The sequence below is a fragment of the Podarcis bocagei genome (assembly GCF_964188305.1).
Source record: "Podarcis bocagei genome assembly, chromosome: 13".
In the NCBI taxonomy this organism is placed as follows: domain Eukaryota; kingdom Metazoa; phylum Chordata; class Lepidosauria; order Squamata; family Lacertidae; genus Podarcis; species Podarcis bocagei.
In genome coordinates this window covers 31,690,954-31,708,517 of record NC_138138.1, presented here as the reverse complement: position 1 = coordinate 31,708,517, position 17,564 = coordinate 31,690,954, and the positions used below count along the sequence as shown (strand labels likewise).

General features: G+C 42.9%; 1 protein-coding gene across 1 annotated transcript; it reads left to right on the top strand.

The window, feature by feature from the left end:
• Positions 1-2,059: 2,059 nt before the first annotated feature.
• Positions 2,060-7,655, top strand: LOC308571716 (olfactory receptor 5V1-like; the record flags this gene model as incomplete). Its single annotated transcript, XM_081167354.1, has 2 exons — positions 2,060-2,690; positions 6,874-7,655. The coding sequence occupies 2 exons, from the start codon at positions 2,060-2,062 to the stop codon at positions 7,653-7,655; spliced, it is 1,413 nt and encodes a 470-aa protein (XP_081023480.1).
• Between the last annotated feature and the right edge of the window lie 9,909 nt (positions 7,656-17,564).

Genomic DNA, 17,564 nt, shown 5'->3' with positions numbered 1-17,564 from the left:
ACCATCCAATCGCCTTAGGGACTCCAGTCTGGCTTTGTGTAGGGTTTACTCCTTAATATTTTATTCTCCTAAAGAAATCCCATAAATTAATGGCTTAGGGTAAGAGTTTTCCTTCTCCTATAAGGACTACCATCCCAGGTTGATGAGCCCGATCTGCTTCATCCACAAATATACTTTTGTTTTCCTCTGTTTAATCTGTGGTGAATACATTTCCAGTAGTAGATAGGTAGCCGTGTTGGTCTGCCATAGTCAAAATAAAAAAATTCCTTCCAGTAGCACCTTAAAGACCAACTAAGTTAGTTCTTGGTATGAGCTTTCGTGTGCATGCACACTTCTTCAGATACCTACATTTGTAAGAATACATTTGTAAGCTCTATAAGACTCTTAACCCGAAGGTGGGTGGGAATCTCACAGGGCAAAATAGCCCCAAACTCTTCAAAGTTTCTAAGTGTCCTCACAGTACCTTTATCAACTTTGTTTTCAGTGAAAAATGTCCAAATAATGTGAATCAATAAACTTATACCAGTGGGAATAGTTTCTTTTTGTTTTTCCTACACTCCCCTTGGTTCTCCACCACCAGACACTTATACACATGCCACCACACTGGGGAGGCCCAGCTAGCATTGCTTGTAAATATATAAAAGCAAACACTGAAAGATAATAGGACAGTTTGCAATCTTTGACTTACTGCCATGAACTGCAACACAAAGAAAATATTCAGTAAGAATGCCCCCTCACCATCTGGGAATCCAAGATTTAAACACAGTTTAAAGGATTCTAATTGGTAAGCCTTGCAGGTAACTCAGTCTTATGTAAATGCATCTCAATGCAAATATGATGTTTAATGCCAAGGTGATACTAAATATACTTCAGACCGTCTTTTCTAAAGATAAATTGAACCTAAGAAGAGCCATGTCAAATCAGAGTACAGCACCATTGTAGTCTAGTATCCAGTTCTCACAGTGACCAGCCAGATAGCAAAAGGCATACCCAAAGCAGAAGCTGAGTGCAACAGCAATCTCCGAACTTGTGATCCCCATCAACTGGCATTCAACGGCACACATTGCCTCTGACAACAGAGGCAGAAAGATAGTCATTGTAGTCATGGATAGCTTTAACCTTCATGAATTGTTCAGTTGTACAGAACTGGCATGGATATATCCCCCTACTCAGATTTGCTGTTCATAAAAAATGAGAGCTGGTGCATTTTGGCTCTCCTGGTGGTGTCTTAATCTCCTATTTGTTTGCAGCAAGGCATTTAGTTTTGGAGCAACTGCTTTGTAGGATTCCATGACAATCAGTATCAAGCAATGGTCAGAGATAGTTTAAAATATTCATGTTTGCTTCATTATTCCCTGAAGTGTGACTATCTATCTATCTATCTATCTATCTATCTATCTATCTATCTATCTATCTATCTGCTATCTATCATCTATTTATCTATCTATCTGACCATGGTGAATTATATAACAACCCTCCACCCTTTTACTGTGTTTTATAGTACATTGTACACTACTATGATACTCTCTGTTAAGTGGTCTATAAATCTGACTGTATCTCCAAGCTTGCTGAGCATTTAAAAAGGAAAGGAAAAACAAGTCTGACATGAACAGAACTAAGCTTGCACCATCAAGCCTGTTCAGTAGTGTTGCCTGTCCTAGAGAACACCATCCCATCAGAAGTCAAGAAAATAAACAACTATGTGACTTTTAGAAGACACATACGAATTTTTTCAATGTTTGGTTGTTTATTGTGCGTTCAATATTTTGTTGGCAGGTGCCCAGAATGTCTGCAGCAACCCAGTCAGATGGGTGACATGTTAATCATCATTATCTCTATCTAAGAGAGTGATATGTTATAGAGGATTTAATGTTGTGCCCAGTTTGGAAATACTCAGAGAGGAGCCTTAAGTTATGTATGGCTGATGTAAATACATTGGAACAAGCATGAGTTTTAAATGCTTCTTCCTTTGTTCATTGAATTACCCCAGCTCCCCAAAAAACTAATAAATTATTTTTTCTCTGTCTCTAGATAAAAATCATTTTACGAAGCTAATAAAATGGATGTCAGTAATGAAACTGCTCCATCTGAATTCATCCTTCTGACATTTTCAAACAGTTATGAATGGTGTTTCCTCCTTTCTGGATTTCTCCTCATCACATATCTCTTCACACTGATGGGGAATATTCTCATCATCACTCTTGTCTCCATAGAACCAAGCCTTCAAACTCCCATGTACTTCTTCCTCTGTAACCTATCCCTCCTGGACATCTGCCAGACTACAACCACTATTCCACAGATAATTGTGCACCTGATTTCAGGAAGAAATGCCATCTCATATGAAAGATGCAAGGTGCAACTCTCTTTCTTCATCTTATTCATTGGTACTGAGACCCTTCTGTTGGCTGCCATGGCTTATGATCGTTACGTTGCCATCTGCAATCCTCTCCGCTATAATGTGGTCATGAATTACAAACTCTGTGCCCAACTGGTGTCAGCTTCTTGGTTCACCAGTTCACTCAACACCACCATTCACACCCTTATCACATTCCGCCTGCCCCTTTGTGGTATGAATAAGATCAACTACTTCTACTGTGACATCCCTCCTCTTGTAGCTATCTCCTGTGGGGACATCTCAAGCAGTACTATTGCCCTGCTGGCTACTAGTCCCATAGTGGGGTTTGGACCAGGTATGTGTGTCCTCCTTTCCTATAGTCACATCATCTTTAGAGTTCTGAAAATGCATTCTCCAGATGGGATGAGGAAAGCCTTTTCAACTTGTGCTTCTCATCTCACTGTTGTGCTGCTCTTCTATGGTGGCTCTATCTTTCAATATATCAGACCCTTCTCCAGCTACTCATTGAACAAGGATAGAATGATTGCCCTCTTTAATAACATTCTTTCCCCTTTGTTGAACCCACTGATTTACACCCTCAGGAACAAAGATGTGAAGGGGGCATTACAGAAGAGAATGATGAAGAAAATGTTGTCCTGAAATAGACTGATGTCAATAAATCCTTGGATTTATCTTGTAGTAGTGCTGGGAAATTGAATGTGGGGGCTTGGAACACTATAGCTAGGTCTTGAGATTTCAGTTTTACTTTAAAGCCTAAGTGTTGTTCCAAATATTCAGTTTAATATTATGCCAAAATCTTTCCTCCCCACCCTTCCCCCCAAAAGAGAAAGATGGTTACATTTTTCTGTTTCATATACAGGGCACCTGAAAATTTGTTCATCATTTCAGCTTGAGGCTTTACCTCGTGGTGGGTACTCCTGGCATTTTGCAAGGATGAAGGGAGCAGACCAGTGGTAAAATGCTCTGTAGAGTGTACATAGAACTCAAAATTCAAATACCCTCTTCAACTGTTTCAAAAGTAAAGTAAGCACATCAGAAACCATCCATATCTCGATATTTGTATTTCACTGAATTTTTCTCTGCCCTTTAAAAAAATGTCAAATACTTTTTTCTAATTGATGGGGAATTCTTTCTTTCTTTCTTTTGCACAGCACTATTTCATATCTTTCCAAAAATATAATAATGGAAAATCTCCAACACTTTTCTCTGACTTATGATACTGTTATTATTGGCTTAAATATTGTAGCATACCAGGGCTTATCATTACATACTTGATCCCCCCCCCCCCAGTTCACATTACTTTCTAAAAGTGTCTGCTTTAGATAGACGTAATCTGTCTTTGGGTTTTTTGGCACCAACCGAACAACATCTTTCTGGAAGCCTTTTAACTCAAGATGTCTATTGGGATTTATTATTTTAAAAAAAACATTTTTGTTTTGTTTAGTTTTATTGCTTGTTGTTTCCTGCTCTGAACTTCAAGAGGAATCGCAAGATAGAAAGCTAAATAATTTTAATCATCATCATTATCCAGATATATGTAGTGATAATGTTTTAGAAAGAACAAATTAGATGAATTCTGTGTGTAACCTTTCAAACCTGGAATTTTTATTCCTTGCCTACATTTCTATTCCTGCTTGACTAACCTAAGTCCCACTGATTTTAATAGGCTTCCCCCAAGCATGACCAAATTTGGATCCAGCTCTGTAATTTTAAATTGATGTGCAAGTGGTATACTTGGAAACAGTTGTATTTCATCAAAAATGACACATACTGGAAGTATGGAGATAGAATTGCTAATGACTTATATTTCATGTATTTTCTCCAAAGATTTAATCCTTTCAGGAAAAATAAAAGGTTAATACAGATACTGTGGCAACATCTTCCAATTAAACATTTGAAAACATGCTGTTGTTTATTACTCATTTGATAAGACTGGGGGAGCAAAAAGCAATTTATTCATAAATAGTTGGAATTTGTTTGTGACATTCTGGCACGGTTGTAAGATCAATTCAGCTACACAATTCCCCCCCCCCCCGACTTCATTTTGATGCATCATATTATGGAATAGAACATTGTTGGCATCCATCTGTCTTGAGAGACTATGGAGTATGCCTTAGGGGGTGAAGTCAAACTGCTGCATTAGTGGCACCAAAGTAACCTCCTTGGGGTGCAAGCCAGGGCAGTGTGTATGGAGGTCCTGGGCTGCCCAGGTGACATGACTCCATGCCATTGACCTCACTGATGTGGTCCAAAGTAAAGCAGAGCGAAACATTTGGCACCAGCCTGGCTGCAAGAGTTGCCAGAAGGAGGCATGCAAGGTACCATCCAATCGCCTTAGGGACTCCAGTCTGGCTTTGTGTAGGGTTTACTCCTTAATATTTTATTCTCCTAAAGAAATCCCATAAATTAATGGCTTAGGGTAAGAGTTTTCCTTCTCCTATAAGGACTACCATCCCAGGTTGATGAGCCCGATCTGCTTCATCCACAAATATACTTTTGTTTTCCTCTGTTTAATCTGTGGTGAATACATTTCCAGTAGTAGATAGGTAGCCGTGTTGGTCTGCCATAGTCAAAATAAAAAAATTCCTTCCAGTAGCACCTTAAAGACCAACTAAGTTAGTTCTTGGTATGAGCTTTCGTGTGCATGCACACTTCTTCAGATACCTACATTTGTAAGAATACATTTGTAAGCTCTATAAGACTCTTAACCCGAAGGTGGGTGGGAATCTCACAGGGCAAAATAGCCCCAAACTCTTCAAAGTTTCTAAGTGTCCTCACAGTACCTTTATCAACTTTGTTTTCAGTGAAAAATGTCCAAATAATGTGAATCAATAAACTTATACCAGTGGGAATAGTTTCTTTTTGTTTTTCCTACACTCCCCTTGGTTCTCCACCACCAGACACTTATACACATGCCACCACACTGGGGAGGCCCAGCTAGCATTGCTTGTAAATATATAAAAGCAAACACTGAAAGATAATAGGACAGTTTGCAATCTTTGACTTACTGCCATGAACTGCAACACAAAGAAAATATTCAGTAAGAATGCCCCCTCACCATCTGGGAATCCAAGATTTAAACACAGTTTAAAGGATTCTAATTGGTAAGCCTTGCAGGTAACTCAGTCTTATGTAAATGCATCTCAATGCAAATATGATGTTTAATGCCAAGGTGATACTAAATATACTTCAGACCGTCTTTTCTAAAGATAAATTGAACCTAAGAAGAGCCATGTCAAATCAGAGTACAGCACCATTGTAGTCTAGTATCCAGTTCTCACAGTGACCAGCCAGATAGCAAAAGGCATACCCAAAGCAGAAGCTGAGTGCAACAGCAATCTCCGAACTTGTGATCCCCATCAACTGGCATTCAACGGCACACATTGCCTCTGACAACAGAGGCAGAAAGATAGTCATTGTAGTCATGGATAGCTTTAACCTTCATGAATTGTTCAGTTGTACAGAACTGGCATGGATATATCCCCCTACTCAGATTTGCTGTTCATAAAAAATGAGAGCTGGTGCATTTTGGCTCTCCTGGTGGTGTCTTAATCTCCTATTTGTTTGCAGCAAGGCATTTAGTTTTGGAGCAACTGCTTTGTAGGATTCCATGACAATCAGTATCAAGCAATGGTCAGAGATAGTTTAAAATATTCATGTTTGCTTCATTATTCCCTGAAGTGTGACTATCTATCTATCTATCTATCTATCTATCTATCTATCTGCTATCTATCATCTATTTATCTATCTATCTGACCATGGTGAATTATATAACAACCCTCCACCCTTTTACTGTGTTTTATAGTACATTGTACACTACTATGATACTCTCTGTTAAGTGGTCTATAAATCTGACTGTATCTCCAAGCTTGCTGAGCATTTAAAAAGGAAAGGAAAAACAAGTCTGACATGAACAGAACTAAGCTTGCACCATCAAGCCTGTTCAGTAGTGTTGCCTGTCCTAGAGAACACCATCCCATCAGAAGTCAAGAAAATAAACAACTATGTGACTTTTAGAAGACACATACGAATTTTTTCAATGTTTGGTTGTTTATTGTGCGTTCAATATTTTGTTGGCAGGTGCCCAGAATGTCTGCAGCAACCCAGTCAGATGGGTGACATGTTAATCATCATTATCTCTATCTAAGAGAGTGATATGTTATAGAGGATTTAATGTTGTGCCCAGTTTGGAAATACTCAGAGAGGAGCCTTAAGTTATGTATGGCTGATGTAAATACATTGGAACAAGCATGAGTTTTAAATGCTTCTTCCTTTGTTCATTGAATTACCCCAGCTCCCCAAAAAACTAATAAATTATTTTTTCTCTGTCTCTAGATAAAAATCATTTTACGAAGCTAATAAAATGGATGTCAGTAATGAAACTGCTCCATCTGAATTCATCCTTCTGACATTTTCAAACAGTTATGAATGGTGTTTCCTCCTTTCTGGATTTCTCCTCATCACATATCTCTTCACACTGATGGGGAATATTCTCATCATCACTCTTGTCTCCATAGAACCAAGCCTTCAAACTCCCATGTACTTCTTCCTCTGTAACCTATCCCTCCTGGACATCTGCCAGACTACAACCACTATTCCACAGATAATTGTGCACCTGATTTCAGGAAGTAATGCCATCTCATATGAAAGATGCAAGGTGCAACTCTTTTCCTTCATCTTATTCATTGGTACTGAGACCCTTCTGTTGGCTGCCATGGCTTATGATCGTTACGTTGCCATCTGCAATCCTCTCCGCTATAATGTGGTCATGAATTACAAACTCTGTGCCCAACTGGTGTCAGCTTCTTGGTTCACCAGTTCACTCAACACCACCATTCACACCCTTATCACATTCCGCCTGCCCCTTTGTGGTATGAATAAGATCAACTACTTCTACTGTGACATCCCTCCTCTTGTAGCTATCTCCTGTGGGGACATCTCAAGCAGTATTATTGCCATGTTGGCTACTAGTCCCGTAATGGGCTTTGGACCAGGCATGTGTGTCCTCCTTTCCTATAGTCACATCATCGTGAGGGTTCTGAAAATGCGTTCTTCAGATGGGATGAGGAAAGCCTTTTCAACTTGTGCTTCTCATCTCACTGTTGTCTTGCTTTTTTATGGCAGCTGTCTTTTTACATATGTCAGGCCCTTCTCCAGCTACTCATTAAACAAGGATAGAATGATTGCCCTCTTTAATAACATTCTCTCCCCTTTGTTGAACCCACTGATTTACACCCTCAGAAACAAAGATGTGAAGGGGGCATTACAGAAGAGAATGATGAAGAAAATGTTGTCCTGAAATAGACTGATGTCAATAAATCCTTGGATTTATCTTGTAGTAGTGCTGGGAAATTGAATGTGGGGGCTTGGAACACTATAGCTAGGGCTTAAGATTTCAGTTTTTCTTTAAAGCCTATGTGTTGTTCCAAATATTCAATTTAGTAGTATGCCAGAATCTTTCCTCCAATTTATTGACCACCCCCCCCAGCACTATTTCATATCATTCCAAAATATTGTAATGTGAAATCTGCTTAGTTGGAAGATGCTATCTGTAGTAACCTTTTATTTTTCCTGAAAGGATTAAATCTTTGGTGAAAATACATGAAATATAAGCCATCAACAATTCTATTTCTATACCTCCAGTATGTGTCATTTTTAATGAAATACAACTGTTTCCAAATATACCACTTGAACATCAATTTGAAATTAGAGAGCTGGATCCAAATTTGGTCATGGTTGGGGAAAGCCTATTGAAATCAGTCAAGGTAGTCAAGTATGAATAGAAATGTAGGCAAAGAATAAAAATTCCAGGTTTGAAAGGACTACCTTCCCAGGTTGATGAGCCCCATCTGCTACACACACCCACACACATTCACACACACACTATGTTGGTTGCTTTTGTTTTGCTCTGCTTAATCTGTAATGTAATTATTCTTGCATATTGTCTTTTTCTTTTCTGTTATCATAACCAATAAAATAATGCATTTCCATCATGACACTTGTTGGCATCTGTTTCAAGAAACAATAGAGTGTACCTCCACAGTGAAGTGGAGCATTAGTAGCACCAAAGTGACTATTTAGGTTGTTAATATTGTGCATATGGAAACAGGGAGCTGCCTGTACTCGGAGTTTTAATTTGTCAGATACAATCATGAGCTTACATTATTGGTATGGTATTGATATTGTCTTTTAAAAAAGCAGTTATTAAGTGGTTACATAAATAGACACTGATTTCATTAAAAAATATGTTCTTTTTGAGAAACCTCTGGTCTTTCAGATGTTGCTTGAGTATAGATCCCATTGCACCTAACCATTAGCCATGTTGCCTGGGGCTGGAGGGAGTTGGAGTCCACATTACATCTGAGGACCATAGTTTCCTGCCCTTGTGTTATGCTTCAACTATATAAGATGTTAACTGCAATTTTTAAATGCCATTTTTAGCATCACTTCATATCTTTCAGAAACTAGTGTTGTCTGTGGTCCACTTGTGAAAAGCATAAAGCCTGCACATCAGACCCCTAGTCTTGATCTGGATGGGGGGGGGCTGCACATTTCTTTAAAAAGTAAACTAGTTGGTGTTTTGCTTCAGGAAACAAGATTCACAGCAATTTGTTACAACTTGTGTTACTACAGGCTGAGATCAACCAGAGTATGAGGAAGAGATGAAGCTGGGTAGCATGGAGACCCAAACTGACATCAAATACCTCGTATTTTCACATGTGCATTTGGTTTTTTTTGTGCTACTATGGGGGAAAATGTGAGAACTGAAACACAGTTAACCTTGATAATGCATACTTCTAAAAATTTTGTAACATAGCTTCTCTGCCAAATAATGCATGCCTTTTACTGGGTTGTGGTGTTCGTGCCTAAAATTCATTTAAAAAGTGTATATTTGGGAACATTTACAATAAAATACTGAGGAATATTCATGAGGATTAAAAGAAGAAGACTTTAATATAATGTGGAAATCTGAATAATTGAATTGAAATAGGGGGCATGGGAGAAACTGAGAGAAACCAACACTGACAGATTCACCCATTACTACTTAGAGTTTGGACAAGAAATGAACTGTTTATCTTTGAAATGGTCAGGCAAATATCACTTTTAAAAAGAAGCTGTTAACCTGCTATAGGAACTAACCCTAACCTTCATGGCACAGGACCTCCAGAGATGCATAGATATTAACCCCATGCCACTCTAAGGTTTATGAAATTAATTCAGGTGAAAAGAATGATTTGTGGGGTAACAGCAGTTTGAGTCAGAGCATCTTGGAGCTTTCGCATCTGAAGACTAACAAGATCTCAGGGTGCTTGCTGTCTCCCTGGAGATCTGATGCAGGAGTCGTGAGCTTGGCTGCCAGAATCTGTGTGCTCATGGGATCAGGTGTTGAAAAGCACCCCAGAGGCCATGCAGTCCAACTCCCCTCACCCCAAAGCTTACATTATTATATATGTACAGATAAATGAAAGAGTAAGTGGAATCTGTTTAGTAATACTAATAATTTGTAATCAAGAATTAGGAAGGACCCTGTAGGCCATCCACCCAGACTCCTGACAGGTTGCAACATTAATATATAGTTTTTTAAAAAAGAAATAAGTCGAAACTACAATGCAAGAGTAAAACTAAAATACTTCTTCCTTCATGTAAGTTTCTCCAAAACACAAACACCTCAACAAATATATTTCCCCTCTCTGTCCATAGATAAAAAAAACATTTTGTGAAGCTAATAAAATGAAAGCAGTAATGAAACTGCTCTATCCAAATTCATCCTTCTGGCACCCTATTGCAGTGAACTCTGCCTGCAGGGGGGAAAAGGCCTAGTGTAAGATGGGTAAAAAAACTGCACCGGACAACATTATGGGATTTAAAAATTGGCCACAACTTTGTTCATTCCAGATGTAGGTAGGCTTTGGCTGAAGCATTGGGCGTATATTCATTCTCAGTCCCATGTTTGGGGCAAGGGGCTGAGACTTGAACAGAGTCAAACTTGGAGTGGAAGGACCACCTTAAGGAATCCCTGCCTCCTTAGACATGAGTGTTACATTTGTGGAGCCTCCCAATCCTTTGTCAATTGCCCCAAAGGCTTCTCCTTCAAGGTATTCCCATATTTTGATTGAGGTCAGCATTGTTCTTAATTTATTAAAAGACAGCTACACTTGCTAATACAGAGAGTTCTCTCAAGGAAATGCCCTGCTTCTTTTCTTTTTGTAAATGCATTTGTGTGTGTTTTTGTGTGTGTGTGTGTATAATCTTATAGAGGAACATACAATGAACACCAACTACACCACACTGGCTTTCAAGGAGGTTCTCTCAAGGAAATGTACTGTTTCTTTTCTCTTTGTAAATGAATTTTTGTGTACGTGTGTGTTTGCGTGCTGAGGTCCCCAAGACACCCCTACCCAATAACTCACACATCACACATTATTTTTGTTTAAGGTTTTTGGCATAATTTTGGCCACAACTTTATTATCATACAAATTGTGAGTGGTTGCTTAGGCATTGGTTATGACTAGCTGCCCCCCCCCCCGCCTTGGGGGACAGCACTGACTCCCGTGAGTCAGTGCGGAGGAACAAGATCAGGGTCAGCTGGAGCTGCGACACAGACCCTCAGCTACTCCCCGCATGCTCCTTGAAGCTTACGCGGCCCGCACCCTGCCCCCAGGGTTTGGACAAAGGGGATGGTAACAGTGGCGTAGCGTGGGTTGTCAGCACCCGGGGCAAGGCAAGTAATTTGCGCCCCCTAACCCGTGGATTTGCGCCCCCTAACCCTAACCCCCAGATGTTGCGCCCAGTGCGGCCGGGCCCCCCTGCACCCCCCACGCTACGCCACTGGATGGTAAGCTTCAGAATTCCTTTAACGGAATACCCGTGCAGCAGCAGCATTGGAGGGGCAGGCACAGCCAATCCATACCCCTCCACCAACCAATTTTAACCAATGCCTAACCGCCAACCTTACAAGTTGTGACGATTTGCTACGCAGTAGGCAAAACCCAATTGGCACACACTAATCAGCCAAAAGGAAAAATTCCTACCAGGCCCCCGCACCAATGAGGACGACCCCATGACAGGCATAGCAAGGTCAGAGCAAAGCCCAAGCAAGGGAGGGCGGGCGGGAGATCCGGTATCCACAGCGAAAGAGAAAGGAACTAGCTGTGGCCCTAGCTTAAATAACCTCTGATCCCACCCCTAAAATTGGCAACATGAATTTTACCCCAGTAACTCCATCCACCAATCTGGTTCAAGCCCTTGAACCTAATCTGCCTGACAACCATAAGGGTGTCTTGTCCGGCCCCATCCGCAACCCGTGCTCTCTTTTAATGAGAACACGCTTTGCGTGCTGAGGTCCCCAAGACACCCCTACCCAATAACTCACACATCACACATTATTTTTGTTTAAGGTTTTTGGCATAATTTTGGCCACAACTTTATTATCATACAAATTGTGAGTGGTGGCTTAGGCATTGGTTATGACTAGCTGTCCCCCCCCCCCCCGCCTTGGGGGACAGCATTGACTCCCGTGAGTCAGTGCGGAGGAACAAGATCAGGGTCAGCTGGAGCTGCGACACAGACCCTCAGCTACTCCCCGCATGCTCCTTGAAGCTTACGCGGCCTGCCCCCTGCCCCCAGGGTTTGGACGAAGGGGATGGTAAGCTTCAGAATTCCTTTAACAGAATACCCGTGCAGCAGCAGCATTGGAGGGGCAGGCACAGCCAATCCATACCCCTCCACCAATCAATTTTAACCAATGCCTAACCGCCACTCGAGCCCTTACGCTCGCCGCCAACCACTCACAAATCAAACCACACCCTCAACTTGGACACTAGAGCATCCAACCAAACATCATTCCCAACTGAAGAAAGATGAACCCCGTCATCCCTATAAAGTTCAGCCGCCTTGAATGAAATAAGAGGGTGAGGGATCACGTACCCACCCAAATTCACCACCAACTTGCCTGCTGTGGAATTAATCCGCTTCCTCACTCGTTCGGTGGCAGCTGGGCAAGGACTACCCTGCCAAGTGTGGCGTTGAAGCAACTGTGACCAAATTAATTTAGAGGTTGGCACCAGGGCCGCCAACTCCCCCAGGTCCTGTAAAATAGCAGCATGCAGCCCATAGCAAGAAGAGGAAACCATATCATTCTCCCCGAGCTGCACCACGATCGCCGAAGGAGGGCCAAACTGGAGGACACGCCTTTGCATAAGAGGTAAGAATTCCCTCCACAGCACCCCCCTTCTGGAGATTCAGGACACCTGTACGTGCTGTGGGAAGCCCAGGCCATCACCCAGTCCAGACTGACGAGCTCTGTCAGCAGCCCAATGCACAATACTGTGCCCTACTATCCAGATACGGATAGCGGCCAGACCTAGGGTTAAAACACAAATGTAAGTACACGACAACACATTATTTCCGCACATAGACTTTGAATGCATCCGATCTCCACCGACCCAAGTCTTTTATCCTTTTTACCGACAAACCCCAATGGGCAGCAGTCGTTGCAGCACCAATCCTAAAGGAGTGAGGAGCAAACTCTGAAGCCGGATGGCCGCATGCCACAACAACTTTGCGCAACACCCTAGTAAACTGATGCCTCACCAGTGGGTGGCCATTTTCGTGGATAAACAGGGGCCCTTCACCAGCAGGACGCAAGGCCAAATACTTCATAAGGTCTTTTACCGGGCAAGGGCCACTTTCCCCAGTCGCCGGGAGCCTAATAACGGCGCCCCTGCCTAGTTGGTCCGTCTTTGAATTTCTGATATTAACCTGCAGGTCTGATGGAGACATACTCACGTCCTGCATCAACAAGCCCCTTGAACCTCCATCCCGCTTAGGCTCCAGGACCACCTCTCCTACCCTCAGGGCCCCAAAGAAAGCCAATGAAAAGGCTGCGGAAAATAGCCGAGCCTCGAATTTAGACCAACAGACGCTCCGCAGTTTAGTGCTCATCTGTGCCAGCAATTCAAATGTAATGGGCCATCTGGGAATAGGCCTGGAAGGAGTGAGTCGCCCCCATCCCTCGAAAGCCCTACGCACCACAAACTTCCCACACGGATCCTTGTTAAAAAATGCCCTATTGAAAAAGGAAATTGCTGCTGAGTGAAGTCGCAGCGTCCTAGCTGCCCGGCGCATCTGGAATAGATGTGCCAAGTACTGGAGCACCTGAGAGGTGGAATGGGGGGCGGTAACCTCCCCAACAACAGACTGCCCGTTAAATAATAAAAAAATCAGCCCAGGCCTTTTTATAGGACCTCAAAGTGGAGGGGGCAACAGATGCAGCTACTCCCTGTAAAACTAAGTTCTGCCAAGGTTCCAGAGATGATCCGTGAAAATTTCCGGATGGTCTCGCGCCACTGGCACCAGGGACCTGAATCGCTCCATCTGAAAACGGGACAGAGCATCAGCAATCTCGTTAGATATGCCCGGAACAAAATGAGCAGAAAATACAATATTAAAAAGCAAACAATGCAAAACGAAAGCCCGTAGAAGTGCTGATACCCTAGGAGATCATGAAGACTGCTTGGCCAGTACATTCACCACGGCCTGGTTATCGGTCCAGAAACAAACCCGATGGTCCCTGAAATGCTCGACCCACAAGTGCACTGCCACTACAATGGGAAAAAACTCAAGAAAAGTTAGGTCCCGAGTTATAGCTTCCCCACGCCAAGCAGGAGGCCAGTGCTCAGCACACCACCTGCCATCCCAATACAGGCCAAACCTCAAGGACCCCGCAGCGTCAGAGTGCACCTGGAAGTCGTTGTGGAGGTTCAAAGTGTCCTGCCACAAGGACACCCCATTGAATTCCTCCAGGAATTCCAACCAAATATGAAGGTCAGCCCGCACCTGATGAGAAAGGCGCACCCTATGCTGCGGGGCCTGCAAACCCGAGGTAAGTCTGGCCAGGCGGGAGCAAAATGGTCGCCCAGGGGAGACCACCCTGCAAGCGAAATTCAAGTGGCCCAGCAACGACTGAAGCTGCCGCAAGGTAACCTTCTTTAAGGGAATCAGTTCCTTAATAACCCTTTTTAAAGTTCTTATCTTTTCAGCCGGCAAACTGGAGGTTTGGGCCACGGTATCCAACAAGATACCCAAATAAGTCAGCTGCGTAGAAGGGCCCTCGGTCTTTTCTGCCGCTAATGGGACGCCCAGGTCTTCCGCTAAGGAAGCAAAGGCCTGCAATAACACCACGCAGTTCCCTGTATTGCTTGCCGAGGCCACCAAAAAATCATCGAGATAATGCATGACTCCACCCAGACCGGTTTTTTCACGCAAAGCCCACTCCAAAAATGAACTAAAACATTCAAAAGCCGCACAGGCCACTGAGCAACCCATGGGCATGGCCTTATCGAAGTAGAATCTTAAAGGGAAGTCTTCTTTCTGCACATAACTGTTAGTCTCTTTCTGCACAAAACTGCTCCATTATGGGGAAGCCTTGTTCCTCCTTTCTCTTGCTTTCTGAGAAGTTTTGCTTGTAGGCTTTTCCCTGCTTTTGCACACACTGTACGAACCTGCTCTTCATGCCTAGCTGACCACACCTACAGAACTTGATTGTTACATTGTTTGTGCCATATTAATCTCTAGTTACAATTCAATTAGGAGGCTTCAATTTAATGAGTAAGCTTGCACTTCCCCTCAACTGGAACTCTTCTGGTCGTGCCCTGGCTATACGTTTAATTACATTCCAGCAAACATCAGCCATGGCACACCTTGCTGTTTAAGCCGTATGTCCATCATTTTACCCAAGAAGCATAATTTATCCTGCTCTCGATATCGCCGCTCTGAGAAATTGACTAATGATTGTGATGCTTTTGTCTCCTTTTTCAGTAGGTCTGAATATATCTCTTTAGTTGTTTCTCTCTTAGGAGTCCCTGGATTGGCTGTACGGAATCGTGTGAACATTAATTCTTCAGCTTATTCTGCAGAAAAAGCCCTGAATTTTACTTCAGAAGCTCTTCACCTTTTGAATAAAGAACAGAGTGGACTACATAATGGACTTTTACAAAATTGCGCTATAGATTATTTGCTGATGCTTCATCATTACGGCTGCGAACAAGTGGATGATATGTGTCGTTTTAATATTACTGATAATTCCAAAGCCATCCAAAAGCAGATCTCTCATTTGCAAAATCTTACACATCACATTAAACAGGACGTTGGTTTTTCTGGCCTCTGGGATTCTTTCACCCAGTGGCTTACTGCTTGGCTACCTAATCTTACTTGGCTTCGTAATCTCTTTCAATATGCCCTTGTCATTATATGCATCTTAATTTTGTTATGTTGCTTCCTTCAATGCGTTCCTGGCCTCATAAGTCTTTTCTCTCGGCTTCTCTCTCCCCCTCAACCACCTAATAAACTCCTTGCTGCCTACTTTGCGAAATGGCAACACCAACAGTAAACCTATGGTGAGATGTGGACGGATTTATTTTGGGCATACGCTGGCAGACCACGTATCCCGAAATATTCTTGTCCCATCGATCCTGGACGGATTTATTTTGGGCATGCGTTGGCAGACCACGTATCCCAAAATATTTTTGTCCCATCGACCCTGGTGAACTTATTTTGGGCATTTGTTGGCACACCACTAATCCTGAAATATTTTTGCCTTATTTACCCAGAATGCCTCGCAAACAAGAAAAGAAAGGGGGAGATAAAGGGAAGTCTTCTTTCTGCACATAACTGTTAGTCTCTTTCTGCACAAAACTGCTCCATTATGGGGAAGCCTTGTTCCTCTTTTCTCTTGCTTTCTGAGAAGTTTTGCTTGTAGGCTTTTCCCTGCTTTTGCACACACTGTACGAACCTGCTCTTCATGCCTAGCTGACCACATCTACAGAACTTGATTGTTACATTGTTTCATGCTATGATCAATCATTAGTAACAGACATCCTAAGCTCATGGAAAACAAACTGTACCTGCTCTCCATGCCTAGCTGACCACATCTACAGAACTTGATTGTTATATTGTTTGTGCCATATTAATCTCTAGTTACAATTCAATTAGGAGGCTTCATGCCTGTCTAGTTCCAGCTTCGATTCCCAGCCTTTACTCCATCGATGATAAATGATCACACGTAATCCCCACCTCTCACATGTAATTCCCACCTTATGCTTATGTATCAACCAATCAGTGACAAGCACACCTGCGGCAATGCTTGTAATATTCAATAAAAGAGGCTCTCAGGGTCCGCCCAGACAGACGCCTCATGTTACACCTGCCTCTCTCGTCTCCCGTGATTTTTCATTCCTACAGAATCTTCCCTCGAACTGAAATCCTAGCAACCAAAAATCGTCGGGATGAATTGGAAGCAGCCGAAATGCCGATTCAATGTCGCATTTGGCCAATAGGGCGCCCGGCCCAAATTTCCGTATCATCTTGATCGCGTGATCAAGAGAAGCGTATTTCACTGAACAAAGCTCCGGGGGAATCACGTCATTTACTGACGTGCCTCTAGGATGAGAGAGGTTATGAATTAGGCGGAATTCCCCCGGGGCTTTTTTGGGAACTATACCCAAGGGTGAAATGTGCAAATTGGGAAAAGGGGGGACAGCAAAAGGACCGGCCATATGACGTAAAGCCAGTTCCTTTCCAATTTTCTTGCGCGCCACCTCTGGCATATCCCTAACCGATTTTTGGTTCGCAGGGTTCCTAGCTACCGGGGTTGAGACCACCGGGATTCTGAAACCTAAAGAAAAACCTTCACGCAAATAAGACGCCGATTTGCTATCAGGGTATAATTCTAACAATGATAGCAATGGTTGTAACCGTACCGGGGTGTAAGCTAAGGAGGATAGGATACTACTTCCCCGCTCCAGCGGCAGGAACTTGGGAAGCGGCTTTTGGAGGCTGCTGAGAGCCCCCTCCCTTTTCGAAAGGGCCGGCGGCCCCCTACACACGTAGACGTGGAATGGTTCCCTGAACACTTCTCACACACATGCGAGTATTTACAGGATTGCCGTTGGCAAGCACCCTTATTGAAGTCCCAGCAGAACAGCTTGCGACCCAACCTTGTTGGGGCAGCCTTGAATTTCTGCGTATCAGGGGCCTTCTTATCAATGCGGGGGGCCACGTAAGTGGTCCAGACATCCAAGTCCTTCCGATCCCAGTGGGCTGTGGGGATCTTGGCTGCTCTACGTCTGAAATTCTGGTCGTAGGCCAGCGCAGCAGTTTCTCCGGCCATCGTGAAGGCCGAACGGACTATAGACAGATACACCCACAG